At 41.6% G+C, this 27,981-nt stretch overlaps 6 protein-coding genes and 1 long non-coding RNA gene across 7 annotated transcripts; 3 read left to right on the top strand and 4 right to left on the bottom strand.

Annotated features, from left to right (window-relative positions):
- The first annotated feature begins 78 nt into the window (after window positions 1–78).
- Window positions 79–1,242, top strand: LOC145697774 (uncharacterized). The gene is made up of 3 exons (XM_081774986.1): window positions 79–305; window positions 346–1,062; window positions 1,101–1,242. The coding sequence occupies exons 1-3, from the start codon at window positions 79–81 to the stop codon at window positions 1,240–1,242; spliced, it is 1,086 nt and encodes a 361-aa protein (XP_081631112.1).
- A 535-nt stretch (window positions 1,243–1,777) lies between these two features.
- LOC145697184 (phytanoyl-CoA dioxygenase domain-containing protein 1-like) lies at window positions 1,778–3,130 on the bottom strand. Its single transcript, XM_081774349.1, has 7 exons — window positions 2,913–3,130; window positions 2,641–2,741; window positions 2,473–2,597; window positions 2,272–2,426; window positions 2,069–2,229; window positions 1,902–2,030; window positions 1,778–1,857 (listed from the first exon to the last, which is right to left on the bottom strand). Exons 1-7 carry the CDS (start codon window positions 3,070–3,072, stop codon window positions 1,801–1,803), a joined length of 888 nt encoding a protein of 295 aa, XP_081630475.1. The 5' UTR covers window positions 3,073–3,130; the 3' UTR covers window positions 1,778–1,800.
- A 1,841-nt stretch (window positions 3,131–4,971) lies between these two features.
- On the bottom strand, window positions 4,972–7,534 carry LOC145697773 (equilibrative nucleobase transporter 1-like). The gene is made up of 7 exons (XM_081774984.1): window positions 7,287–7,534; window positions 6,426–6,683; window positions 6,160–6,382; window positions 5,958–6,103; window positions 5,498–5,766; window positions 5,367–5,456; window positions 4,972–5,318 (listed from the first exon to the last, which is right to left on the bottom strand). Exons 1-7 carry the CDS (start codon window positions 7,354–7,356, stop codon window positions 4,980–4,982), a joined length of 1,395 nt encoding a protein of 464 aa, XP_081631110.1. The 5' UTR covers window positions 7,357–7,534; the 3' UTR covers window positions 4,972–4,979.
- Window positions 7,535–10,541: 3,007 nt separating this feature from the next.
- On the bottom strand, window positions 10,542–12,682 carry LOC145696550 (renalase-like). The gene is made up of 8 exons (XM_081773610.1): window positions 12,314–12,682; window positions 11,690–11,767; window positions 11,473–11,640; window positions 11,303–11,431; window positions 11,054–11,258; window positions 10,872–11,014; window positions 10,754–10,825; window positions 10,542–10,707 (listed from the first exon to the last, which is right to left on the bottom strand). The coding sequence occupies exons 1-8, from the start codon at window positions 12,515–12,517 to the stop codon at window positions 10,549–10,551; spliced, it is 1,158 nt and encodes a 385-aa protein (XP_081629736.1). The 5' UTR covers window positions 12,518–12,682; the 3' UTR covers window positions 10,542–10,548.
- Window positions 12,542–13,656, top strand: LOC145696551 (uncharacterized). Its single transcript, XR_014133814.1, has 2 exons — window positions 12,542–12,790; window positions 12,895–13,656. It is a non-coding gene; the product is annotated as an uncharacterized LOC145696551 (long non-coding RNA).
- A 5,172-nt stretch (window positions 13,657–18,828) lies between these two features.
- Window positions 18,829–25,786, top strand: LOC145697763 (HEAT repeat-containing protein 5B-like). Its single transcript, XM_081774977.1, has 11 exons — window positions 18,829–18,988; window positions 19,050–19,573; window positions 19,750–22,129; window positions 22,169–22,478; window positions 22,520–22,944; window positions 22,989–23,462; window positions 23,501–23,854; window positions 24,365–24,840; window positions 24,889–25,013; window positions 25,128–25,230; window positions 25,279–25,786. Exons 1-11 carry the CDS (start codon window positions 18,945–18,947, stop codon window positions 25,428–25,430), a joined length of 5,367 nt encoding a protein of 1,788 aa, XP_081631103.1. The 5' UTR covers window positions 18,829–18,944; the 3' UTR covers window positions 25,431–25,786.
- Window positions 25,787–26,382: 596 nt separating this feature from the next.
- LOC145697762 (cyclin-dependent kinase 5 activator 1-like) lies at window positions 26,383–27,027 on the bottom strand. Its single transcript, XM_081774976.1, has 3 exons — window positions 26,629–27,027; window positions 26,505–26,578; window positions 26,383–26,456 (listed from the first exon to the last, which is right to left on the bottom strand). The coding sequence occupies exons 1-3, from the start codon at window positions 26,682–26,684 to the stop codon at window positions 26,383–26,385; spliced, it is 204 nt and encodes a 67-aa protein (XP_081631102.1). The 5' UTR covers window positions 26,685–27,027.
- Between the last annotated feature and the right edge of the window lie 954 nt (window positions 27,028–27,981).

Below are 27,981 nucleotides of genomic sequence, written 5' to 3'. Positions count from 1 at the left end.
TCCGTCCCGTTATTATGTAAAACCGATCGGACTTCCTCGCTGGGAAGAATATCATCCCAAAATGACCACGATGAAAAAATGCCTGATATGAGCAAGGACTCAATTGTCGTGACTTTGGGGCTGATTTGCTTTTTATTCACGCCGCAGGTTAACTGGCTCGTCTTCCCGGCGGTGTATTTGTACTCTTGGGGAAATTATTCCTTCGTTTTGACGAATTCGATGATGTCCGTGCTTTTTCCGAAGATCGGCGCGCTCGTCCTAGTCATTGGCCAGGGATTGTTTCAAGCGGGAAGCTCTTATTTCAGGTAGAATAAAACACGCGCCTTTGAAAACTCTCAATTCAAGGATTCTAGCGATCGCTTTCGACAATGGTTTCTCATACGAGTGGATTATTGGCGTCAATTTGCTGCTGACAATTCCCATTTGGATTCGTTCGATTTTTCTTTTCCCGGAAATGAGATTCAACAAAGCTTCTTCGACTTTTTCGCAGAGCTTTTTCGCGAAAATGACCGGCAAAAATCACCAAAAGTCGAAAATTCAAGCTAAAATAATCAAAGAAAAAGTAGCCGAAAAAAGAGGAAATGTAAAAGAACATTATTTGGACGTAAATTATATCCTGATGGTCGTTTGGATTGTGCTGCTGAATATGAATGTACTCAACTGTATTTTCACTTGGAATTCGTATGCAAGACTCGTCGCTGGCGACAATTACAAACAGCACGTCGATGATTTCGGAGCGTATGCCTGGACAGCTGCGTTTTTCGCGATGCTTTGCGGCTTTGTCTCGGATGGCTTTGCAAAGTGCATCAAAAGTCGACCGCTGAAATTTGGGAAGCTTCTCGGAGTTTGGATTTTTATCATTTTGAATCTCCTCGTTGGAATCGTTTTTGGCTTCCTTCAAATTAGTTTTGATGAAAACATGCTCTTGCCACTCATTTTCGTCTACAACATTTATCGCTCGTGGGGCTACACTCTTACCCCCGTCTTCTGCCGATTCCTCTTTCCGGAAGAATTTTACGGAATTTTGATTGGAATCCAACGATTCTTCCTCGGCATCACTAGGTAAAAAATCGAGCTCTTCACCCTCTTATCTCTTCAAGCCTTTCAATCCTCGGCCTTCAAGAAATCCCAAGCACCTTTGGAAAAGAAGGCTTCACCGGCATTTTCTACACTTTTATTGCGCTGCAAGGTGTGATGATCATTTTCCCTGTTGTTTTTGGAAAGCGACTGTTCAAATTTTGATAGTTTGAAAATAAACTATTATCTTTTATGTTCAAGTGCTCTTCTGAGTAGATTTATTCCTCCAAGAGACTATTTTTTGAAAGAAAAAAGAGGAGAAAAGCCTGCAAGGAAGAAAAAAGAGAAAATCTACTTATGAGCTTTTTTACGAGAAGGTTTGCTAAGAAAAAATACGGTAATTATTTCGACAAATTTTAAGAAATGATGGTTTTCATAAATTATCGACAAAAGAATCCAGCACAATTTTCCAACGAAGAAGATCCCGGCAAACTGCATCTTGTACCAATATAACGTAAGCTTCTCTTCAGTCTCATTTCATCTAAACCGATTCTAGAGGGGTTGATACAAATATCGAAAAAATCCGCGCGATCGAAAATTTCGTCAGCTCTTTGCCCGAAAGCCCTGTGAAGCTCAATTCTCCTCACACTCCGAAAAACCTGCGACAGAAATTCGAGTTTGAGCAAAAGTCATTTTTTGAATATTTTTTTGAAAAGTATCAAATCGAGGATCACATGACGGATTCTTGGGCACTGAAAGCTCTTCGAAAAGCAAACAAGTAATTTATTCTGTAGAGAATTCCATGAAAGATTTTCCTTCTGGGTACTGAAGCCAGTTGTCCTGAATAAAATGAACACGACTGTAGAATGAATTACTGTAGTTACCGAGTCCCATGTAGCCTCAGATGATTCAAAAAGATGCCAGGCGTAGATATTCCTGCTTTTGTTGGAGTGATTTGGCAGGGATTTGTGATGGACCATGTCGTGAATCAAAACCAAGTCTCCTTTTTTCACCTGAAAAGATGACTCTTTTGAGCTCGAAAAAGCCGAACCTGAGCTGGGATCCAGGTAAAGTCGCACGATTCGTAATATTCTTTCGAAGTTCCAAGCCTGTATTCTGTCCTGACAGAGCCGTCAGAAGTGGGGACGCGGTTCATAAAAGCATGGTCCAGTTTTTCTCTCTTTGACTCGTTTTTATACGGCTTGTGGGACCCTTCATCGCTGTTTTTTGAATGAAAAAAAGGATCGAAAATACCTGGAATGAACCAAAGGCATCCATTGTCTTCCGTCGCATCTTCTAGAGCCAACCAAAGACCGACGACAGTCTGAGTCGGGCTTGTATGGAGAAAAGTACTGTCTTGGTGAGGTGGGACCGCGGAGCCGAATTTCGCTTGTTTGAAAATGAACATACTGAAATTTTTAAGTATCGCAGAGAAGAGAGCCCATAGATGGGTACCTCTGCGGAACGCAAACTTTTTTCAAATTGATCGCTCTCAAAACTTCCTTCGTTTTTGGAGCAGTTACGATTTCATGGAAGACCCCAGGGTGAGTGTGCAGCGCGTGACCGACTTTGTTCAGCGACTTTTAAAATCGGGTTAAAATTGAATATTTTGACTCTTTTTACTGTGAAAGCAGATTTGACCAGCTCGTCTTTGGAAGCTTTTGCGTCTGGGTCGAAAAAGAAGCGGATTTTGTCGCCAGATTCGGTGAAATAGTCATTCCGATCTGAAATGAACAATTTTGAATTTTAACCCTTTCCGTAAAAGCGGTAGATTTCAGATTCTTTTGGTCATCAAAAGCAGCTGGGTCGAAGAAAAACCTGATCTTGTCGCCCGAATTCATAAAATAATCATTGTTCGCTAGAAAGATAAAGAGGTGAGTGAATTCAAAACAAACCTGATTCGGTTTCAAAGCAATGAATCTCATCCGCCTTCAACCCCTCACAAATCTTTTTCATTTCATCCCTCATCGCTTCGCATTCTTCCGCGCTCGCGAAGCCCTTCACCACCGCCAATCCATTCTTTTCAAAATCTTCGGAAACCTGCTTCAAATTCATGCTCTCTCTGCCTCTTTTCTCGATTATATCAAATATCGTAATAATTTAGAGAAACGTATTTGCCAAGACAAGACGCACAGGGCGGGGTGAGAATACAAATTTTATTTAACTGCAAAGCAAATAGGCTCTCCAGATTTTGGATCTTCGTTTTTATTTTTGGGGATCTTCCAAAACGAATCGCACTTCCAAAAATATAAACAGAAGAAATGAGTCCTTGTTGATTTCAAAAAACATTTACCGAAATATTCGAAAATTAAATTATCTTTAGCTCTGACAATCGTTGAATTAATTTAATCTTCATCTTTTCTTCCAGAATTTGCGCTCAGCGGGAAAGCTCACGTGATCCGCTACAGATATCTTATTTTATTACAGCTCATGAATCGGGATTTCCAGTGTCCGGAGGAATTTCGTAGCGTTTGACAGAAAGCCAACTAGAAGGCCATTCTGAGAAGTCATTTCATAGGGACACTGAACGCTTCGAAAAGTGCAAACATAAGAGAAAAAGAAGAGAGTTGAAGATGGTCGAGCAGAAACTCATTTTTAGGCTTTTTGGTTTGATTATTTATTTGAATTATTTAACATTAAAAAACAGTTCTTGCCATATTTAAATCAAATGTGTGCTGGAAAAACTGATGTTTCATTTTCTATGATAATTCAAAAAAAATTCTGAATTTATTGTCGAATGCAGATGTTTTTACTTTAATCAGATTGAAACCAACCCATTTTATCTTTCCAAAAATGGATCGATCATAAACTTTCGCACTAGGATTTCGGCTGATATTTAGACCTCTGATCCAACCAAAATATGGGCTCTTCACATCATTTTCGAGCTGATCGCATTCATCTGCTGCCTGGTAGCTGTTTGCCACAATGGCAATTGCTGGTTTCCGTCTAACTGGGCTTTTGCCTTTTCCGTCTCTATCATCAGGTCTGATGTCCGTATTTATCATGCGCTCGAACAGTTCTAGTTTATTCTGGTGGCCAGCTCTGATAATTCAAGATAAGTGCCAATGCTTTACGTGGAGTGGAATGCCAACGCTGGAGAAAATCATGTGGTTCATTCTTTACCACTTTGCCTTCGCCGCTGCTATAATCACCATTTCGTAGGTGATCCCCTTATTTCCGAAAAACATCTTTTTGCAGAAAGAGCGGAGCAGCTGTGGCAGCAAACGTTTTCTGGTGGTTCGACTTGTTGGTTTACTTTGTCGAAGCAGCGCTGATGGCAAAGCTCTTTGAGTAAGGACTCTTTGAGTTGAATTATTTGCTCATGTACTTCTTTTAGTCACGTGGAAATCAAAGGACTCACTGATCAAGGCGCGCCAAAGTCCAATGTCGAAGTCAACAAAAAATGAATACAAAAAATATGCAAATTTATTTTGATAAAAAAACATAAATAAATACAAAAACCAGCATCAATCATCAAAGATTTCGGAATTTGGATGCGAAATGATGGATGAATTCTTTCAAGCCCTCAACATCGCCATCTTCTGTGTTGTCTTTACTCTCGGATGTTGAATATTCTATTTGCTAGAATTTCGAATTTTAAAAAAAAAACTCAAAAAAATATTTTTCATCCGTTCCGTTATTATGTAAAACCGATCTGACTTCCTCGCTGGGGAGAATATCATCCCAAAATGTCCAAGATGAAAATATGCCTGATATAAGAAAGGACAATCGAAAAATCAACATATTTTTGTATTCTAGTGCAGCGACTCTGAATCTGATTTGAATCGAATTCAATGCGTTTTTAAAGCGAAAAACATTGTCTTCAGCGTGTTTTTTCGTCAATATTACTGTTAGTTATTCAGAAAACATTTTTGTAGGCGCTAAAGATGACGTATCCACTTAATTTCATACTGTTTTATTTATGTACAGAGACAGCTCAGTAGAAGAACATGAAGAATTCCTCAAAACATATCTTCTGATTTCTCCAACTCGAATCCTTTATTATCAATTCCATGCGATTCTTCATTCGTTCTTTCTGACTGAATCTGTCGCTCCCTGCACATTCTTTTCGCCGCCGGAATCAGACCAATTTTCGGCAAAAAGACTTGAACGAGACCAACTCCGCAAAGCACGGCGAATCCGATAGAAACTGGTGCGAAATCAGCATCAGCAAGACTTTCGGAGTCGCCGAGAATCAGGCGGAAAAGAGGGTCGATGAACCACATGGTGACGATTCCAGGAGCCGTGAGGATGCCGTAGAGGGAGCCGAAATGCTCAGGAGGGAACATGTAGAAAAGAAACTGAATACCAAATAAAAATGTGCCTTTTGCAGTAAAATTTGAACTTACCATATTCGGAGCAGCATAAACAATCGTCTTCGCAATCGAAAAAATCACTATCAGCGCATATGCATTCGCATTATCGTCCAAATCCTTCGCCTAAAGAACCCTTCATCAAGCCCTATACGTTTTATTTTTACCCGATACATCATCTGACCCGAGCAAACCGAGCACGCTATGGCTGAATAACTCATGATTATCGTCAAAGAAATCATATCTCCGTTGAGAATTCCATTTCTATTCAACTTGCTTCCGACCCAGCTAAATAGTTCTGGCAGCGCGGCGAACAGTGGCGAGGCAAAAAGAAGCAGCCCATAGATTTCGAGGAGATTTCCAACATGTGCTTCAATTTCTGCTCCGTCTCCCGGGACTTTGGCGTACGACCATTCCATCCAAGGATAGATCCAGCCTGAAAATCATTTATCCCGCTATTCGCCAATAATCACCTTGGAGAGCCTTAACCCTCGTCGAATAAACAACAAAAACAGTGGCAAATAAGAGAAATGTCGGATTGAGACAGCTTTCTTTCAACGGAATTTTCTCTTTTTCAGGCTCATTCTTTTCCGATTTTTCTTCCTTGATTTCGGAGTTTTCGCCTACTTTCTGACATTTGGACACAATATTCGACCGCAAAAAGTTTCCCTCGGCCCATTCTTTGCCCGGCATTGCGTATGGCATCATGAAGAATGTTCTGAAATGGATGAAGACGGATATAACCGCTAGAAATCCAAGCATCGTCGAGAGATCTTCAGAAAAGGTCAAAAATTTTCGCGGAAAAAAATCTATTCAAACAAAATTTTGCCCCTTCCCGAAAGTGCCAGTCATTTTGCTGAGGACGAGAAAAGTAGCGCTAGAAGCATCAAACGTTCCGGAAAAGATGATAACGGAGACTCCAGCGAATCTGCCCATTATTGAGACGCAAACATTGTTGATGACCAGGTATGCAAGGCCAGACCAAGCGAGAAAGACCAGACCGGGGAAAAGCAAAAGCTCATTGGAGGTATAAAGAGCCATCATTACATAGCCTATAATTTGATGAAAAGCTCGAAGATAAAAAAATCTTGTTACCTAGAGTCGTAATGGTGCAGTAAAACATCCTCGTCCAAAACATCCCGATCTTGTCCAGAATAAATCCAGTCAAAAACACTCCTATCGTGCAGGAAACCACTGCTACAGTAAACAACGTATTGTACAATTTCAAAGCGTCGTTGCAGAGTTTCTTTCCAGGGCCCCAAATGTCATCTGTTCCATTTGAGCATTTTGTTTCGTAAAAGATTCCCTCTGATTTCAGCTCATATTCGATGAAAGGAAAGCCAAAAGCGACACCTAAATTATTACTTATAATTTTAAGAAAATGACCCTTCAACCCTTTATTTCTCGCCCCTTATTTATAAACCTCCAAAAAGCATGGCCTCCACCAAAACGGACACAAACCATAATATCCTCTGGCTCATTTTGTTTTCCAATTTTTATGAAATCTCTTTTCAATTTTTCTGCCCAAGGATCGACATTATTTAATCAAATCAGTCTTTTTTATAAATTTTTATTCAAAATCGCCAATTTTAAATTTACTTTATTATTAATCAGATTTTTTAAAAAAAGCTTTAAAAAATCATCTGATTTGAAAATATCCGCCCCTGCTCTTTTTGAAAATAAAATTTTCAGACTAAAAAGGCGTATTTTAAACGAGTTATTACGACTCAATAAATAGTGCCGTCCTTGACCTAGATTTATGTAAAAATTCTTCTTCCGGGAAGCTTTTATACTAGAAGTTTAGTGTATGATCAGTTAGGTCAGATCAAAGTAATCTTCCTTTTCTCGTCACGGAAGTTCCGATTTTTACGAAGTTTGTAAAATATACTTTATTCTTTTCTTTACTGTTTTAACTGTCAATTTACAGACAGTACATTACGTAACAATTCAGTTTACCTGAGAATAGAAAGAGTTCAGCAACAGCTCCAAAGGACCAGAAAATTCTCTTTATAATTAACCCGCTCATTAAAAGGGCTTCTGATTTCTTCTTATCGAAATCGAAGTTTTCAATTTTTTAAATAGAAAAATTTGTTCTGGCAATATTTGCCTTCCGCCTCAGAAAAATGAAGAAAATCTTGTCAACGAGCTTACGCAGAGATTCGTAACAAAGTTTAATCGATTCTTTATTTGCAGAGATTGTTCGAAGTCATCGGACCTTCCGGTCGGCTTGAAATCATGGAGGAAAGCGGTAAAGCGGCGAAAATACGGGTCAGCTACAGGATGAAAATTTTACTGCCCCGGGCGTGTTCCGGTCGAATAAATATTGACAAATCAAATTTCCCAGAACAAGGCCGTTTAGGAGACATTGGCGTTTTATTTACAGATCTATTGAAATCCAGCAAAAAAACCGTTCAATTTAGACTTTGCATTTTGATCTTAATTTCCTCCCCAATCGCATGAAACTTTGCATCTTGATACGTTTCCTTCCATTTTTCGTGAAGACGGATTCTTCGCTTGAGAAACTTGGACGATAGAATTTGCAGAATCATAATCAGCCAAATCGAGGACCAAATAATGCTGAGAATGGCGATTATTTTCCCGGAGAATTCTTCCGTTCTTTCCAAGCAGCCTTTTTTGAAAGATTCTTCGAAAGTACAGGGAACGAAATCTGAAAACAAAAGCGTCTTTCACTTTTCTAGAGCTGATAATCTAACCTTTGCAGCAAGAATTCGGCGGTTTACAGAGACCATGAGCTTGATCAACAAAATTGCAAAAGAAAGTATTGAGCTCCCAATCTTCTGGCTTAAGCACTCCACAGCATTTGTACTCCTGCTGATACCAATCGAGAATAAACTGGACGCTTTTTCTATCCGGCGAGTATTCATAAAGCAAGTCGAAAATGCCAGTAATCAGAATTTGCTTGATCGTCTTTGAAAAGCTCCAAAGAACGATGGAACATAACGTTGCTACGAGAAAAAGCCCGACAAGGAGCCAAGCATGAACAGTAATCATAAGCGTATTTCCTCTGAAAAAAGCCAGTGCTCCATCAAAACTCACTAGAATAAGAACACAGCCAAGAATAATCACAAAAAAGAGCGGCTCGCTCGTGACTCGAAGCGGGTTCTGAATATTGTCCAATCGAAGTCTCAACAACGCCCATGTTCCTCCAACAATCAGGCAAATTCCAAGACCCATGATGAGAAAATTAAACGTCGCCCAAATGAATCGTATCAAATTTACGATAAAACCGAGGTTTCGATGCTCGGAAGTTTCTATTTGTTCCAGATATGTCGAATTCCTGATGGTTTCTTGGCGCGAAATCAGGGGCTTCAGAGTATTCGTGCTAAAAGAGCTTTGATTCCTGACCATCGTTTCGATCCCCGAGCTGTGATCGTAAATGACTCTTCCTATGTTTGTCCCAACTTTGCTCACAGTCCTTTCTGGTGCTGAATTTTCTTTCTTCGGCTCTTTTGGCTTCATCGCTTCTTCGATTTGTTGCTTTTCTTGTTCAAGTTTTTCCCGGTAAATTGCTGTTTTCGGTCAAGAAAATGCATTATTCAAAAGAAGCATACTTTTGTAATTGAAATTTCAAATGCTATCTACTCGGAATAATAATGCTTGTCTGTTTGTTATTCAGAATTCATGGAAGAGCCTTTGAGATCTCAATGATGAGATTGATTCCAGATCGTTGATTTCAATGATCACCTGGGGGCAGATCTCACCTGGCCCAAGGCCCGCGCCATCTGTTTACCCCTGCGCGCGGGTATATAATCCGTCGCTCTAGAAAACCATCATCAAAAAATAAAACAACAAAAACCAACTAACTAAAAAATGGCGAAACGAATCAAACTCTCAAAGCAAGAAAAGCTCTTCATCCTCTCGCAGCCAGAAGACAACAGCTCAAACGACTCGCTCTTCGAAAACTCCCTTATTCCACTTCTGAAAAACTACGAATACAAAATCCAAGAGCGCGAAAATAAGCTCAAAAGTCTCGGCGATCTTATGGACAGCACAAACTCTCCAAAAGGACTTATTGCTCTCCGCGACTTGATGCTGAAGGAAGTGTCGGAAATTTCAAAAATGGAAGAGATCCTGTTCGAGGCGAAATTGAACGAAGAAAAGGCGCTGAAAAAGGTTGAAGATTTCTTCAACGAAGACTCCTTAGACTCCTACACTTTCTCTCGACCACTTAAAAAGTGATTCGCGAAAAATTCTTACTGTACCAATTTTTAGTTCAAATTTCTCTTCTGAGCATAACCTTTTTCCCTGTTCACGAAAATTCTGCTAATAAATTAACTCATTAATTTCTTGACCGAATTCCTGTAAAATCAATGCCCGTTTCATTCCCCGGAATCGACATTTTCTTTGCTTCGACATTCCCACCATTCTCTCTTTGGACTTTTGACTCTCTTCTTGCTTCTTTCGTGATGTCAAAGAGGAGCTCTTTTGGATCTTGAATTGGAATGACAGGTTTTCGGCCGAACTGCTTCAGTGGCTTTTGTCCCTTTGGATAGGTGATTTCAACGACTTTGTCGATTTTCAGCGGCTTTTTGACCTGCGCTGGGGGCTCTTTTTCTTCTGATAGAGGGTTGAGGGAATAAGGGCTTTCGGATATTTGGGAGAGAAGAGTGGAAGTCTGCACAATTGTCGGCTGAAAATGTAATTTTTGCATTGAAAAAGGGGGGGACATTATTAAGGGCGTACCTTGTTGATTCTTGGTGGATCATTTTGCCTCGCTTCATATCTCAATCTGACCATTTCCGCGTGATCAATCGACGCAAAGCTTTCTTTCACTGGGTCTTCATTGCCCGACTCTTCTGACAGAAAAGAAGTATCGTTCAAGCTCGCATTTTTCCAAGCCCCAAGCTCGATCTTGTTCATCTTCGGTTTTTCCTGGACGAAAAGGACGTTTCCATCAGAATCTTCTTCTGATATTTCCGAAGCAGAAGTAAAGGAAGATTTTGAGTCATTCTCTGTGAAGTCGGTGACAGTAGCGTAGCTTTCTGACTGTAAATTGACCGAGCTGATTTTGCTGAAATTCCCGGCGCTTTCTTTTTCCGTCATTTTTGTTTTGAAAAAGAAGTTTTTTGGGAGAAAGAGAAGGGGGTCGGGAAAGTGACCTTTTTCAACCGCGCGGTTGAGGTTTTTATTTTGTTTGATGGAGAAAAGATGGTATTTTTGGATGAGACAAAAGCCGAATCATGTTTTGAAAGTATCTTTATTTATCCTTTTCCGTTGAAATTTCAGCTTCTTTTGGCAGTAATGAAAGAATATGATCAGCTGTTTGACTTGCAGACTCGGCGCATCCATCGAAGTTTCCTCGAGTTCCAAACGAGTCGCCGCAAATTATTATCTGGTCATTCAGGGACAAATATCCCTAGAAAAAGCTCGTTAGACAAAGCCAGTAGAAGTTGAGTGTTTACCTCTGATCCTGGAAATTTCTCATCAACTTGGCTAAATAGCCAACGATGGGGGACTGCTTCGGCCGGGGTGGGCTAAAATCGGGGTGTAAGAAAAACGTGATAAAAAGCTTTTTCGTACTAGTTTTGGAAAGCTCTGGGCTACATGTTCCTGAAGTTTCGGAAGGGCTTCTGCAGGAGTTAAATCGCAATAAAGCCCCTTTTTGAAGTGAAACATAATTGTCCGGAAATTCTTCTCTGTGTCCATTCCGAATCTTTTCGCCTCTAAAAACCGATAAAATCCCGAATTAAAATCGAACTCACCATCAATGTGCCAGTAAACGATTGGATCATCCTTGTTCGCTGCGTAACTTCCTGCGACTCTACTGTCAATATCGTAGTTGTCGCCAAAAAAGTAGACCAGCGCGAATCGGGATGAGAATTTGACCTTTTCAAGCTGCTCTCTTGCATTTTTCTCGATCGGAGGAGTGAATGAAATGTCCCTGATAATTTGCGGCACAGGAATCGTCTGAAAAAACATGGTCATTGGTTCGAAAAGGGATGAAAAGTTACCAATAGGACGAGGTCGAATTTTTCCTTTTCGCCTTTTTCATTCTCGGCAACAACTCCATCTTCTGAGTAATCAAGTGATTTCAGCTTTTGCAATTTCATGACTTCCGCATTTGATTCTTCCCAGAGAGTCTGAATTTCAATTCTACCCGAAACTCATTCAGAAAAAGTACCTTCGCGATGGTGTTGCTGCCATTTACAGCTTTGTAGTGTTGCATCTTTTCAGATCCGCTTTTCATGTGAGAAATGTCCTTCACATCGAGTTTTGAAATCAAGCCTTTTCCGGAAAGAAAATCGTATAAATTATCATGCCTCGCGCTCTTCTCATATCGGGTTAGGTACTTAAAAAATTTAATCGATTTCAAAGCGATTAAAATATAATTATCATACCTGGAGACCAGTATCAGCTTGGCAACCGGAGATTTTGTTGGATCTTTTTGTGGCTGCTCTTCCTCCCAATCCTCGAGACTAAATTATCTTTAATATAGGCTATATTATATAGACCACCCCCTAGTTAACAGGATAAACGTCGGCAAAAATCTGAATTAAGCAGGATAGACTTAGGCAAAAGGTTCCCTAGTTAGCAGCATAAACTTTGGCAAATTGGGTCTGAGTTAGCAGGAAAAACTTTGGCACCAAGTTAACAGGGTAGGTGAATCATTACTGAGGCCGTGAGGCAGAACAATGGTGATTCCTTCAGCCCTGTTAACTTGGTGCCAAAGTTCATCCTGCTAACTCAGACCCAATTAGCCAAAGTTTATGCTGCTAACTCGGGAACCGTTTGCCTAAGTCTATCCTGCTTAATTCAGATTTTTGCTGACGTTTATCCTGTGAACAAGGGGGAAAATTAACAAAGGGAAACACCATAATAAGACTCATAAATTGGTTCTTTAATTTTTTTTTCTGTGACAGACTCTGAAAAGAGTTCGGGATTAAAACAAGGAAATGAGTCTAAAAAAGTTTTTACAACAACAGTTAAAATACTTGTTGATAGTACTGATTTTGATCAATTACCTTTTCCCAGCAAGTAATTTTGAACTGCTTCACTCCTCTCAAAAAATATGAAATCATTCCACCAGTGAGGCCGCCGCCGACAACCAGAACCTTCATCCTTTCAAACTCCGTTTTCTCTGTTCTGACCAAAAATGTCTCTAGCGAAGTCTTCTTTGAATCTGTATCTGCGTTCCCATCTTCGCCCTCGGGAACCAAGCTTTCCATCGATACTATTGGCCAATGAGATTTTCTCTTACGCGAAATCTTCGTAAGATTGCCTTTGAAACCCAAGCTTGAATCGTCTTATTTCCGATGTGGATCTTGTTTTTTGAAGCAATCATAAAATTTAAATAAAAAATTGATTTTTACTCCTCGGACGTTCGGACCGGCCAATCAGCAGTGCTTCTTCGCACGTTTTTGAAGACAGAGAATTTCATTTTTCAAGCGTCCAAAGTTACGAAACGGAGCGTAATCTTCTATGAATAATGGATATTTTTGGTAAGCCAGACAGCTGAATATTATTTTGATATATTTTTGACATAATATTTGTTTATTATTTTCGCTCATTTTTTATTTCATAAACCTTTGAAGTAAAATTTTAGTTGAAACTGGCGTCGATGCTCTATCCATCTCCGAGCAAACCGACTCCTCGTGCAGCTCATCCCTCACCGCCTCTTTGACAACCCCAACTCCTCGCAGCCCGAGCCGCCCTTCATCCGAGCTAATGCTCAAGATCGAAAAAGAAATGGACGAACTTCAGTCGGCTTCGCAAGAAACTCTCCTGGAAATTTCAAAAGTGCTGGACAAGAGCTCCGCGACAACAGTTGCGACGACTCTGTAGGATCAGGCAAAGGCGAGTGAAAAGTATTGAAGAAGCCTGGGGTCGAACCAGGGACCTCCGTGTTCATGAACCGGTGTGCTACCACTGCACTACTTCTCCGGGGACTTTGTCCGCCATTCGAGCCAGTTACTATGCCTAAGAGGAGAGGACCTTCTCCCACAACTCCCCCTAGTAACTGCTCTAACAACTCGTCTTACATATGCCGCCTTGGGTTTTGGTTCTTTGTCTGGTGCCACGGTCCCCAACCGTTACAAGCCTACCAACCCTCCCAACCTTCAGCTTCTCCTGAGCTACTGAGTGAACCTTTGTCAATCTCAGCTTAGGGTTTGTTTTGGCTACCTAGACAACCCACTGTCTTCACCAGTTTGTAGGATCAGGCAAAGGCGAGTGAAAAGTATTGAAGAAGCCTGGGGTCGAACCAGGGACCTCCGTGTTCATGAACCGGTGTGCTACCACTGCACTACTTCTCCGGGGACTTTGTCCGCCATTCGAGCCAGTTACTATGCCTAAGAGGAGAGGACCTTCTCCCACAACTCAAACAATGCGCGAGTTTGCCTCGGAACTTGGCGAAGCAAGTGACCACGCGGTCAAGAAGGCTTACAGTCTGGGCTCGGCAACCTGTGTAGAAAACCTGAGTCAGGGTCTACAAATCTAAAATCAAAAGCCGCGTAGCGGCTTTTTTATAAACGAAGCCGCGAAGCGGGTTCGCCAGAAATTAGTTATAAATCGAGTACGTCATATCTGCGAAGCCGCTTCGCGGCTTCGTTTATAAATTATAATAAAAGCCGCTACGCGGCTTTTCACTTTCGATCTGTAGACCCTGACTCAGGTTTTGTACACAGGTTGCCGAGCCCAGCTTACAGTGCCATGTCTGTAATGGAAGAAATCGACAGGAAGATGATCATTGTGTACAACGCTCAGAAGCGACTCAAGCAGATTTCAGCGCTTTTGGACGTTTTGGAAGAAAAAGTCGACTCGATGTAAATTTCTTCGCTTTTTGCTTTCAAAATTTCTTACAGTAAATAAAGCCTTTCTTTCATACAGATAAAAGTGAAGTTGATTCGGGAAAGAGTCATTCCCGAAAATTGATTAATTTCCTTTCCCATTGCCCGTGATATTGAGCTTGTGTCATTGACTTTGAACGCTGTTTTTTTTTAATATCAGAGCAAAGAGAGTAGATAGTAGAGTAATAAGCGCCAGGACGTGGCACCGCGTTCACACCAACTGATCGATCGGGCGAATGCCGAGCCGCAGTGACGACCGCGCCGAAGCCCGTCGCCGATTTCTTTTCATTTCTTTTCACTTTTTGAATACAAAGATTCTTTTCTCGAGAAAATGCCTCAAAGCGAAAATGGCAAGAATCATTCAAAGAGATAAGGATGGCAGACCGTTTTTCGTGCCTCCACCGCCGCCAGAGACGAATCCGGAAGATGAAGAAAGAAATATGGAAATTAAAACTGGTAAGATTTTTTAATAAATTAGCATGTGCTCGGAAACCTGTGCAGAAAACCTGAGTCAGATTGTGAAGAGCATTAATTAAAAGTCGCGTAGCGGCTTTTTAGAAATCGAAGCCGCAAAGCGGCTTCGCAACATTACCGGTTCAATCTATTTCTCGATACTGGCAAAGCCGCTTTGCGGCTTCGTTTAAGAAAAAAGCCGCTACGCGGCTTTTAATTTACGCTCTTCTGAAACTGACTCAGCTTTTTCTCTAAGTTTGAGTTGCTTAGAAATTAACTCTTTCTTCTTTCAAAGGGTTCAATTCAATAGAAAACCTTGCATATTTGACTTTCATATTATTCTAGCGCTCGACAGTCCACTAGAAGAGCTGGCAGCGGAAATGAAAACCTTCAAACTTGACATCAACGAGGAGCTCAACCGGATCTTCAATCAGTCTTCCACTCTCCAAACAAAACCCGTGGCTTCAATTAAAAACTAATTATTTATCAGAAATCCTGGATTGACAAGCAAAATCGATCGAGTTACTTTTCCTTTTGTGAATATTTTATAATTTCATTGAGCAACTGTTTAATTAAAATAAAAACACAGCAAATTCGACATAAAAATCAATGCGCACAGAGCACGAAAGATTCTCGACAATGCCAATTCCAAAGTCGTTTTGCCAAAGATGCGTTTGAAAGAGTCGCGTTTCGCAGAGTCGATCTTGATTCGCTTCGCAAATTCCAGAAGTGTAGTTTGCTTCAAAGTCCAAATTCCAGCCAAGTTCGTTTTCAGTGAGGCTGACAGATGTTGCACAGTTTTGAGATAGCGTTGATGAACTCTCGAGTAGGATCTTTGGAGGGCAGACAGACACTTGATAAGGCTTCAAATCTATACTGACGAGGCGGACCCAGGTTTCGGCAGGCTTTTTGAGGATATTTTGGGGTTCAAAAAGAGCATAGAACGAGTTCATTTCTTAGATAGATTTCATGAAGATTTCATGAAAAAATAGACACCATATTTTTTATTATTATTTAAAGTAGTGACTTTAAATTTACTTCAATTCAATCTGGTCAGAAATTTTAAATATGTAACGAGCTTAGACGTATAACGCTAACGTAAATTTAGATAATACGTAAAACTTATTATCTAAACATTTTCTTATCCCTTCATAAAAAGCTTCAGTTGGCCAAGTTGCTTCTTCTGAAACTGTAATTATTTCGTTCATGATCCCCACCGAGTCATCATTTCTCGCTGAAAAAACTATTGCCTAAAAGTCACACTCTAGTAACCTACATATGATAAATTTGTCCTCCAACGATGTAATATTGCAATGGTCTGGGTCAACATGCACAAAATAATGAAACTTCTTGTGCACTCTGAAAACAGAGTCTAGCGCCATTTTTCCGAAAGCCAAGACGAGCTCTTCTTCTCCTCTTTCAATGACGACCACGGACTCTCCGACGTCGAAATCGATTGATTTAATCGGACACTAGAAAGTCTCCTTCTTTCCTTATCAGTGGAAATTCTACCTGAAGATCTATCGTCAGAACATACGCACACTGGTCCCACCAGTCATCCAACGAGTCAGGCAAAACAACCAAGGAAGCAAAACCACTGTTGTCCGGATACAAAGTCCCTGGAAATTGTCTGACAGTCTCACCAAGCGTTCGGGCGACAATCCAAGAAGTAGCGCCTCTAGTTGCAGCTGTTCCGTTTGTTCCGTAAAGGCCAAATTTGTAGAATGTATTGGGCTCGAGACCGACCACATTTGCAAAGGGTTTTTCGACGGCTTGTTCGTTGAGCTACAGTTCAATTAATCATGCTGAGCCCAAGCTTGAACTTACGTATTCGTACTCGTAGTTTCCATATTCCTTGTAAATAATTATAAAGTATTTATCAAGCGTTACGCCTTCTCTCCACTCTAAAAGCACATTCTCTTCCGTTTGCTCTATAATTAGGCCTCGGACGTAAAAATCCATCACCTCGAAAACGCTTAGGTACCTGCAAATTTCTTTGTGGAATGTCTAGAACGGCTCATTGTGAGTCTATAAAACCAAAAAATTGAAAAAAATTTCGATTTTCGGCTGAAAATTCGAAAAGTTGTGAGATTTTTTGAGTAGGTACTGGAAAAGTGCTGATTTGACCCCGATCCAGTCAGATTTCGGGGTGACAAGTAGCATCATTAGAAAGCTCTTGAAATTTGCTACAAGAAACTGCAATAAAAAAATTGTACCCGAGCTTCCTGTGTTGAGTTATTTGAGGTTGAAAGCGAAGATTGAGGCCAGATTTCACCAAATTTGCTAATTTCTCGCGATTATTTTGTAATTATTAATGTTATGGTATAAATACTTGAACGAATGTTCTTACACACCCTTAGTGAGTCGACCGGTCGCCCAACCGCGTGGTTAACCAGCCGGTAACCGCGGCCCAACCAGCCGGTTTTCCTCAAGAATCATCGAAATAACCATTATAATGTATGCTTTTTGAATATTGATCAATTGACGATCATTTTGCTCGGCCAGTAAATTGCCACTTATGGTCATCCTTGGTCTAGTTCGGCCGGAGGACCCTGGAGGACCTCCCTGGTGGAAGACCCTCCGATGGAAGACTAATTTTTAAAATACTCAATATATGGCCGCGCTTGGCCAGTTTATGGCCATCTATGAATGACATTCTTACCTATAAATGATTCTGAATAAGTACGATATTACAATTGAAATAAACTCGATTGGTCATTTTCAACTCCCTTTAAATTAGTTTTTTGAGTAAATAAATACAATTATATCGAGATCGGAAACACTGTTTTTAATCTGAATACATTTTATAATTCTTAAATTTTATAATGAAAATGGTATTCATGTTGGTATTTAACAGAAACGGCTGGCTGATTAGGGCTACGCCCTGAATCTGATTTTAAAGAATAAACGGGCATGGTTTTTTTTTCGGGTCGGCTTCGCCCCGACTCTGATTGTAAAAAAAAGAACGGGCAAGGCGTCCCCTTTGGGTCGGCTTTGCCCTGTCTCTGATTGAAAATAAATGAACGGGCAAGGGCTCCCCTTCGGGTCGGCTCTCTGATTGAAAAAAAGTTTCAATTCTTAGCCCAAGCGATTTCATTATTTAATTTTGGTCTTCCAGTAGATTTTCATCCGGGAGAAGGGGTCCTCCGGGGGTCCTCCGGCATAAAGTGGCCAAAGTTGACCATAGATGGCCATATTCTGGCCGAGCGCGGCCATATATTGAGTATTTTAAGTATTAGTCTTCCATCGGAGGGTCTTCCACCAGGGAGGTCCTCCAGGGTCCTCCGGCCGAACTAGACCAAAGTTGACCAAAGATGACCATAAGTGGCCATTACAAAATGATCGTCAATTGATCAATATTCAAAAAGCATACATTATAATGGTTATTTCGATGATTCTTGAGGAAAACCGGCTGGTTGGGCCGCGGTTACCGGCTGGTTAACCACGCGGTTGGGCGACCGGTCGACTCACTAAGGGTGTGTAAGAACATTCGTTCAAGTATTTATACCATAACATTAATAATTACAAAATAATCGCGAGAAATTAGCAAATTTGGTGAAATCTGGCCTCAATCTTCGCTTTCAACCTCAAATAACTCAACACAGGAAGCTCGGGTACAATTTTTTTATTGCAGTTTCTTGTAGCAAATTTCAAGAGCTTTCTAATGATGCTACTTGTCACCCCGAAATCTGACTGGATCGGGGTCAAATCAGCACTTTTCCAGTACCTACTCAAAAAATCTCACAACTTTTCGAATTTTCAGCCGAAAATCGAAATTTTTTTTTCAATTTTTTTGGTTTTATAGACTCACAATGAGCCGTTCTAGACATTCCACAAAGAAATTTGCAGGTACCTAAGCGTTTTCGAGGTGATGGATTTTTACGTCCGAGGCCTATCTATAATCCGCAAGTCTAAAATACTCTCTTTCCCAATAAGCGCAAACGAAAAATTAATAAAAAGAAGAATTTTAGAAGTCATCATTGAGCTTCTGTGGAAAGAGCAACGGCATTTTCTAGAGCCCGGAAAAAGATTTGACAAATTCAACTTGGCTTTGAAGTCGCCCTGCTCAGCTCTGAAAAAATATTTTTTTAAAATGTCAGCCTTAGCCCTTTACAATAAAGAAGAGTCCTAAAAGTGATCGTTCAGTTTCTATTCCAGAAGTTCCAGAAATATCAAGCACAAAATTTACCTGAATTTACCCGGCCATTTCCCGAAAAAAGGTGCCCGCGCTGAAGAAAAGAGAATCTCACGCGAGCGCGATTGGCCAGTAGCGCCCAAAATTGGAAATTCTCGCTATCGAGATTCGAAAATGAAGACGTAGTAGAGAATTCCTGTTGGAAAAGAAAATATTGAAATGGCGGCTGAAAAGCCTCCCAGTCTGAATAAAGAACATCTCAGGTAAATAAATTAACAATTTATTTTCAAGAAAAGTTTTAAATAATCATTCATTTGATTTCAGTCGATTGCCGGACGCCAGAAGACATTCGCTAGTTTTCGACTGGTTAACTGAAGTTCAAGATTTTCTTCGACAAACTGACCCAGTAATCGTCCGAAAATGCCAGCCCGAGTTGACAAAAGAACTGGATGCCCTTCTCCTTTGCAATGCAGCCCCTCCCGTTCGTCGTCTGACAGCGGAAGCGATGGCTAGAATGTACAGTAAGGGAAACCCCTTTGGCGCTTACCAGGTGGTTATTACTTGCGCAGATCTTGTGCAAAAGAAGCCAGAAGCGAAAGAATCAAATGGCCAGCGATTGTTTGCGCTAGAAGTGATCGGAACGCTCTTTCAAGAGCTCGGAAGACTTCTCGGATCCTGCATGATGGATACGATCTCTTCGTTACTGATAGGACTGAAAGTGAGCGAAGCGACAAGATGCGAGACCCTAACGGCGATTGGAAAGGTTCTTTCTGGACTGGAGAATTCAGCCTCCATGTTTCATGCGAAGATTTACAAAGCTGTCAGGCCTTACATGACACATTCCTCAGGCAGAGTTTGAATTAAAGAAGTCGTTACTTTTCTGAATTCTGGATTCGGAACAAGACGCCATAATCCCCCAATTATTAAATCTTTACCAATTTTTTTCTTTATTACTTCTAATGAGCCCTAAATACCAATTCTATTAATTTTGGAACCTTTTACTACATCTTTTAACTCTCAAAAGTCAATGTTCGATGCAGCGCCGCAGATTGCCTATCACAACTCGCCAAGTTCTACCCAGCCCTGCTGGTCCAGTCCGAATTCGAAGCTCTCTTCTCTCTCGCCGCGAAATACATGACCAACGAGGGGCGGACGAAAAGCTTCTCCATCCTCATCGCGAATCTCGCCCTCTCAGCGCTCAACAACAACATCAAACTCCCGCCAGACAACAAAAAGGATCGAAAACCAACGCTCCAAGAAGTCCTCGGATACTTCAGACAGGCGTTTATTACCGGAGCTTGCGTTCAAAAGCGCGAAATTTTCAAGCAAGACATTTCGCCTTCTATCGTCAAATTGGGAATCGCAGATGCGCATGTCTTCCTCATTCGAGGATTGGGATCGAATTGGCTTGAGTCAAACTCAACGCTGTTTCTAGGGCATATTTTGGGCATTGCGATGGAGCCAAGAACGACCCAGAGTCACCAAGAAGCACTGTACACTTGTCGCCAGCTAAGGAGGATCCTTTTCGAAACAGTGGGCCAATTACTGCCTGAAAAGGCGCAGCTTCAAGCGATGAAGGTCCTGGGCCAGTTCATTTGCGACCACTGCGCCTCGCCGGATATCCAAAGCGGCTATGCCCTCTCCCTTGCTTCTCAAGCCATCACTTCTGTAACGCTCATTCTTCAATCATCCTCCTTGCCTTCTCTTTCCGACGGAACAGTAACAACTGGTCTTCAATCAACTCTTTGCCACGAGCTTCCCATGGCTCGTCTTTCCGCGGCCTGGTGTCTCCGGCAAATCGCCCTGTCCCAGCCTTCCCTTCACTGGTCAATTTTCAACACTCTCGTCTCCAGACTGTGCAAATTCAAGTCTAATCGTATCGCCGTGGAAGGCCACACATGCGCTTTGGTCGCCAACTTGAGCTCGATCGGCTTGTGCCGCCATACTGTCATCGAATCATGCCACATTAATCCCATTCTGGAAAATGCCCATGATCTTTTGAAATCCAAGTCCGCAGATGCCGCAACTTCTCGTTCGAAATTCCTTGGCGCCTGGCTACTGTATTGTGGTGTTCTTTCAGTTCCTGAAACGAGTGACGAAATTGTTTCAACAATTTTGAGTCAGGCTTCGGCGTCGTTTCCGAGCGGAGATGTCAAAGGAGCGTATTTGAAAGAGCAAAAGCTAGAAAGTTGCGATCAAGTTCGTCTCATCGTCGAATCCCGATCTGGAGCACTCAAAGCGCTCAAGGTCTTTGTAGAAGAACATCCAGAACTAGTCAGTAAACAGTCTGAAACGATCGTGAGAATTCTCCGGGCGGCGCTAGAATATCTCTCGCATACCGCAAAAGTCGTTTCAACCTTCGGCCAGCCCCTTGTTTCCGTCGTTCATTACTACAAAATGGTTCTTTATTCGACCCTTTCAGCCTGTCCGCGAGAGTTGTGGGAACATAGCCTTTCGGATCTTCTCAAGCATCTAGTCTCCGACATCACTCTGGCCGAATCCAACGAATTATACACCACATCCTTGCTCGACTCATTAGTGGACGTCCAAGATCTAGAATTATTATCGGACGGGAATATCGTTCAAACATGCAAAATGCCTCTAGGATGTCTTCAGCACTCAGCATCAAGCATAATCACCAAGTCTGTAGACATGCCCGAACCGCTTCCTCTCCAGAATCAGCTGCTAGACGAAGCTTGTACCCTCTTTGGCCAGGCATTTCCACTCTCCGCGATCAAACACAGAGCGCAAATTGCCAATCACTTCATTCAATGCCTCCGTCAAGTTCGAAAAGATCGCCGGGTTTTTATCCAAGTCAACATTCTAGCAGCGTTTTCTCTTGCCCTCAAAGAATGCAGCAGACTCAAAGGTACTGTTGGCGACGAACAAGTTATAAAAGCCACCGCGGAGTTGCTCATCTCCTTCGTTTCTCACCCGAGCCCGATTGTCAAGTGCGTAGCTTCATCCGGCCTTGGTCGGCTGGCGCAATTGAACCCACATTTGATCAACAGTCTCGCACAATTGTCCTTCGAAAAGATCAAGGACCCGAAATCAACGGAAGCGGCAAAGTCGGGATTCTGCCTCGTTTTGGGCGATTTACATAGATTTGTCGGAACTGGTGCAAAAAACTCCCACATCCGGACGACTTGTTCAATTCTTCTCTCCATCGCGAATGATGCCAGGCTTGGGCAGGTTCAGACTTGGGCGACATTCGCGCTGTATTTGGTCGTCGACGCTGTTGGCCCGAACTACACATCTTTTATCGAACCGACGGTGGATTGCGTTTTGGATCAACTGCTTGCTGCAAACTCATCCATGCAGAATGTCAAGTGTTTGTCAAAGTTGTTACAGGCGTTAATTACTGTCATTGGCCCGGAATTGTCAATGGATGAAGACTCCCTAAGGTAAACCTTCCCCCTTTGCCCGATTTTATCGCTTTTTAGGACGATAAGAGCTTGCATAGCCGTGCTAGAATCAACAACAGCGGTTCAAGAAGCGATTTCCTGTGCCCAATGTCTTCAAATGTTTGTTCCAAAGGAAGAGAATCTCTCAAGAATCGTCCCCCGTCTTTGCGAGTACTTAAACTCCAATCTCGACACACAGCTTCAATCCGTCGCCGTCGGTTGTATCAGGCAACTGTCACAAAGAAACCCAAGAGATGTTTCAATCCTCTGTGAAGGGATCTATCCCAATGGAATTGAGAGCAAATTGTTTGATCTTTTCGAAATACCGGATGGAATCGCGCTAAATCAGGTTTGAAGCTCCTTGACTCTCTTTTTTACGATTATTTTCAGGTTCGAGACACGCTAAATCTCCTCCTAACAGCAAGAATCGAGGAAAAAACAAGCTTCTGGATCGCTCTTGTCCGAGAAGTCTTTCAAGCATCCCATGCTGCTGTCAATGAAAGTTCTAATAACCTCGGAGAAGACTCAGAAGAAGAAGACGACGAGGAGAAAATGACGATGAACGAAGGCGAGAAGAAAGAAAAGCCGCATTGGAGGACACGTGTTTTCGCAGCTGAGATTTTGAGCAATATCATGGAACACTGCGTGGATTCTGGTCACCGAGCGCACTTCGATTTGGAATTATGCAGACAAGAAAAGGGAGATAAGAGCCAATTTCTAGTGACGCACTTGTCAGATCTGATCCGCTGCTTTTTCATCGCCGCTACGGACTCAAACACGCAGCTTTCTATCGCCGGTTTGACCTCCCTAGAACGGTAAGGCCTCTCTTTTTCCACGAAAAAAACTCAATTCACTTCAGTTTAATCGATCTTTTCAAAAACTCGATGGACCCGGATGTCGCTGGAAGCTTTCTTCTTGAGCAGTACCAAGCAAATATCTCCGCTGCTCTTCGCCCTGCCTTTTCTAGCGACTCGTTGCCTCTCGTCTCCGTCCAAGCTTCTAGCGTCGCCGCAAAGTGGCTCAGTTCTGGCGTCGCGTCAAGCACCAACGATATCCAGCGCGTCTACCGACTGATGGTTTCCTCCCTCGATTTGATCCGATACCCGACAAAAGAAGGTCACGCGTCGCCGAAAATGTGCCAGCTGAAAGACGAAGCATGCATCATGTCTTGGGCAGATATTTACATCGCTGCCGCCGAGCAAGCCACGGGAGGGTTTAAATTTGGCCCAGAGAGGGAATTGCCGCCAGATGGAATGTTGAACTTGGTCAGTGTAGAATTGACGGACTTGAAGAAGATCTGGATCTCCTTCTTGGCCAAATCATCTAAGCAACGGTACTTGTTTTCCTATTATTCATAATTTATTTCGCTAGAATATGCAATTCTATCGCTCACGCAGTCGCAATCTTGACAAAACTGGACGAATACTGGAACGAAGCGGATGAGCGCGAAATAATCGTCCAACTCATCACTGGACTCGCTGTTGAAACTCTTCTAGCTCCAGCGTCGAGTATTTCTGCTGAAGACGCGCTGCATGCGACCTCTGCCCTGGCAAAGATTCACTTCGACGAGCTTTCATCAAAGATGGACATCTTGCAGGACATTCTGAGAGTTGCTCATAGAGTAATCATCACTAGAAATGAAGAAAAACTGACAGAAAAGGCGTTGGAGATATCGACAAGAATCATTTCTTCCGTGAAGCTCAACGACGATCTCAGGAAAGCCTTTTAACGCCGGAACGCATAAAATTTTTTCAAGGTTGAACGCAGATCGTACCAATTAATTGGTATGGCCCTTTTACCCCTTTTTAACAATGAAACTGATAAGTCTACTGAATAAATGATAGAGATAAAAAATTCTCAGACGCTTAGCTTCAATTTCATCCCCATATTATATCCTTATCATAACATAAATATGAGTAAATATGCGTATTTCTAAATGTGTCGAATGACGACGTAATGGCGATTTATTGTTGAAAGAATAAAAAAATATCCGAGTTCAAAATTTCGTTCAATAGCTAAAATCAAAAATTTTCAAAAAAGAATTTTTTTGACACCGGAATCGAATTCCTCGATAAAAAGTAGCTCCATAAGTGGGGGTTCATTTTTTTCTAGCGTAAAGTAAAAGTTGGTTTATGAGGCATTAAAGAGCCTTGTACCAATTAATTGGTCGCCCTGCGTTTCGGCGTTAAAACAGCTAAATATCGTAAAAACGTATCATTTGAAAGCTTATAAAAGACAATTTGCGCTAGAAACTACCATATGTGCGTTGGAAAAATCGTGTTCTGATGCATCCCTTGGCTTCATTACGCAAATGCTCAAGAACCTCGTGGAGGAGGAAGAGTCAGATAAGCTAATCCTCTCGTACGCGTTGTCATCCCTCCTTTGCCTCACGATTTGCCGCTTCCCATACAGTTCCTCGTTAGTATCTACTGTTGTCTCGATTCTCGGGATCGTCAAAAATTTTGATGACAAGATAGTTCACTCTATCATAATGCGCTACTGCGATCTGCCTGTACATAAACACTCGGTGAATCTATCCACCACCGTTGCCGCCTTCTTCATTGCAAACTATCATCTCCAACTATCCACGGCTCATCTCAAAGATCTCTGCAAGGTGTTCGTCCACGGCTTGGGTAAACAAGACTCTCAAGCGCAGACAGTCCAACTTATCCAGACCTGCCTCAAAAAAGCAGACGAAAGGCTTGAAAAAGGTAATAAAAAGACTTATATCGTTCGTGTCTGAAACTGATTGCGTCTAGTTTTGATAAATGATGTTGGAAGCCATGTAAGCCGACTGATCTGGGAAAATCTCATGTCTCCAAGGGATACACTTGAAGCAATGAAGATTTTTGCCCAATTTGCTGAAAATAATGAATGCGGACAGGAATGGGCACAACATACGGATACAGTAGATATTGAAAAAAATAGATCCTCTTCAATAAATCCTTTTTTTTGGGTTTCAGGGCATCATGAAGCGTATTTACTAGCCCCATAAAAGATAATCTACGTCCGACTTCTCTTCAACTTGTTGCAGAAGGAAATCAAAACCCAAGAAGTTCTACAGCTATTCACAGTTGCTTCTGGCTCATATTCGCAAACAGGTAAAAATCCCACCCATATCCCGGTCGCTTCTTTACCTCGTCTTTCAGTAAAACGGGTGCTCCTGTCCGACAGTCAGTTCAAACTCATCGTCGAAAAAAGCGTGCGGGCGCAGCAAAATGCACATTCAGCGTTGGCGGAGTCCCGTGATGGCGCCCAGCCAAAGATCGAGCTCAAAATGAATTTCTCCAACTACTCCTGATGATTTCATTCTTTCAATTCATATTTCAATTCTATTTATTATTTTCTTCTCCATCTACACTTGTGCAATTTCGATATAGTATTTTCCCTTCAGATTTCAACAACCAAGACTGATCCTATGTGCTGCTTTTATAGTTCCTTCAAAATTAAAATTGAAAAAAATAACTCAAAATCGAACTGGGATAGCCAGGGCTGTTACTTATCGTCGACTAATCAAGTATTAATTATCTGATTTTGTCGAGAGGCCTTTATTGAAAATCGAGCAGCAAAAAATCTGTTTTTATACGATCGCCACAGAGCGTCCATTTTCACCATGATCGATCACTGCAAAGCATTAAATATTCACTCAAATGTCAGATCGCTTCGTCAGCACTCGCAAGCACCTGTCACCGTGTTGGTTCTCCCTGTAGCTAAGGGTCTTTCCTTGAAGATATATTTGCAATTGCATTGGTTGACTCGGTCAAAGAGGAATTCCCAAATCGCCACAATATAAAGTTAACGGACTTTTATTTTAGAAAAGTAAAAGACCCTTTCCTGGTACAATTTCAGCTCCCGAAAGCACCTGGCAAAGAAGTTAGGATCCGTAGCAAGCCTCAGGAGCTAGTAAAACAAGGCTAGATGATTTTTATCTTTAGTCAGTACCTGGTCACTGCTTCGTATGCTCAAATGAAGGCACCTATTCCAAAAACTATCTGACGATTCTGTCGATAAGCACATGAATGGTTTAACGGGGTAGGAGATTTCTGGGCCAGCGTAGCTTAAAAATGATGGAGGAAGATTAAGATAGAGGCGTTTACCTGTAAGTTATGTACAGATAAGTTAATAATCGTTTTCTTATGTCTTCGATTGTCAGTCTTGGGTCCCTCCGCGGCAGGTCAATTTTTATTAACTTTGGAGGAATACTAATCGATCGTTTCAGAACGAGAAGATGTGTTTATCAATTCGGCTGAATACTAAATTTGCATCCCCTTTCGCAGAAACATGAGCACAAGTGCAGTCGGGCCGATAAACACACAGTCTTGCCAGCCTTAATTCAATTACACTACTGTCGCTTCTGCAACGGTTCAGCTCGTACCCTGATTAAGTAAGTGACGGTCGACGTTGCGAAGCCATAGCACCATTTTATCCGCTTCTATTGATATTTCGGATCTTTTAATCGAGTTATTCAAGCGTCAATATTTTTGAATTAAAAGGCTGACCTTGAGTTGACAAAGTTTGCGAGGCACAGGAGCATTTCACTGGTACTTCCGGTCATTGTCACTTTCTTTTTCGATGTTAATAATACTGAATTTCAGGCCCATTCCGAGAATGATCTGTAGCATCGATTCCTTGACAGTTGACGGATGCTTGTTGAGATTATAATTCGTCTTTGATGTTGGCAGACGACTCAAATTTATGTTCTTGTGGATGGCTGCAAGGCCAGATACTGAGCAGGATTTTGCGAAATTCGCACTCATCTCGTAATGCGGATTCTCCACTTCTATTTTGTAAGAAGAATTCGTCTTCGGTGGTCGATTTCGGTGGAGGTCGTAATTATTGACAACTTTCACATTCTCGGGCATCGATTGCGAAGGAATCACTTTAGATCTTCGTTTTCGTCCGCCTGCCTTATTATAATTTCAAAAAGCAGTTGACGGAAAAAGCAAAGGTAAGTCAAATATTACAATTTTTTTCCAGGTACTTTCTCCCGCAGAACTCGATCGTTTTTGGGAAGCAAATGAGACGGACTGCTTGAGAATTTGAACTGGGTAGATTGACGGAAATTTTCCTCCCTAGAAAATGAATGAATCATACACAGATTTTATCTAGGGAGAGTAAGATGGAAAAAAGAGGGGGTTGATCGAATTTACCGAATTCGCGGATACGTATCCAGAGTCATTACTTTCTGTGGAGCCATTGTTACCCATTGACTCTTCTTTTTTAAATAATCTTCAGCTTCTGTTATCTCTATATAAGCTTCCTTCGATAAATCAGAGAAAAGAAGAGCTCTTAGTCTATCAAATGTAAAGAAATGGAAAAGATGTTGCGGCGCATTGTCGCCAGGGGACGCCAACTCCACTCCCCTGGGGCAGTATCCTCACGAAGTTACAGATTTATGCGGGCGGTTTAATGACGCCGCCCAAATTGATTATGCATGAACTCGTACCTCTCTCCTTTTGTTTTTACGCTGATGAACATAGCGGAGAATTTAGACACTTAACACTCTGTCTTCTTCCTGACCGGAGTCTTCTCGGCGTCTTTTTATGCCACTTGAATAATAAATTGGCTTTTGAAACCCTTTTTTCAGCAAGACAAATTTGGATTGAAAAATATGGAAATGTATTTTTAAAGAAAAACAATTTTTCACTACCATCTCATCGGTAGATATTTCATGTATTCATTTGTCAGGGGTCAGTTGGCGAATCCGTCGGTTGCATACTTTGCAAGTCTTTTGGAACGAAGTAGTTTTTGAGCATTGTATTACATTCGTTGAAGATTGCTTGGAAGTCAATTTCTTCATTTGCCAAGACATGATCCAAAAAGACCTCTGAAAATAATGGCATTATCCGAAA

Source organism: Oikopleura dioica, chromosome 2 (assembly GCF_907165135.1).
Source record: "Oikopleura dioica chromosome 2, OKI2018_I68_1.0, whole genome shotgun sequence".
Classification (NCBI taxonomy): domain Eukaryota; kingdom Metazoa; phylum Chordata; class Appendicularia; order Copelata; family Oikopleuridae; genus Oikopleura; species Oikopleura dioica.
This window is presented reverse-complemented; position numbering and strand designations above follow the sequence as displayed.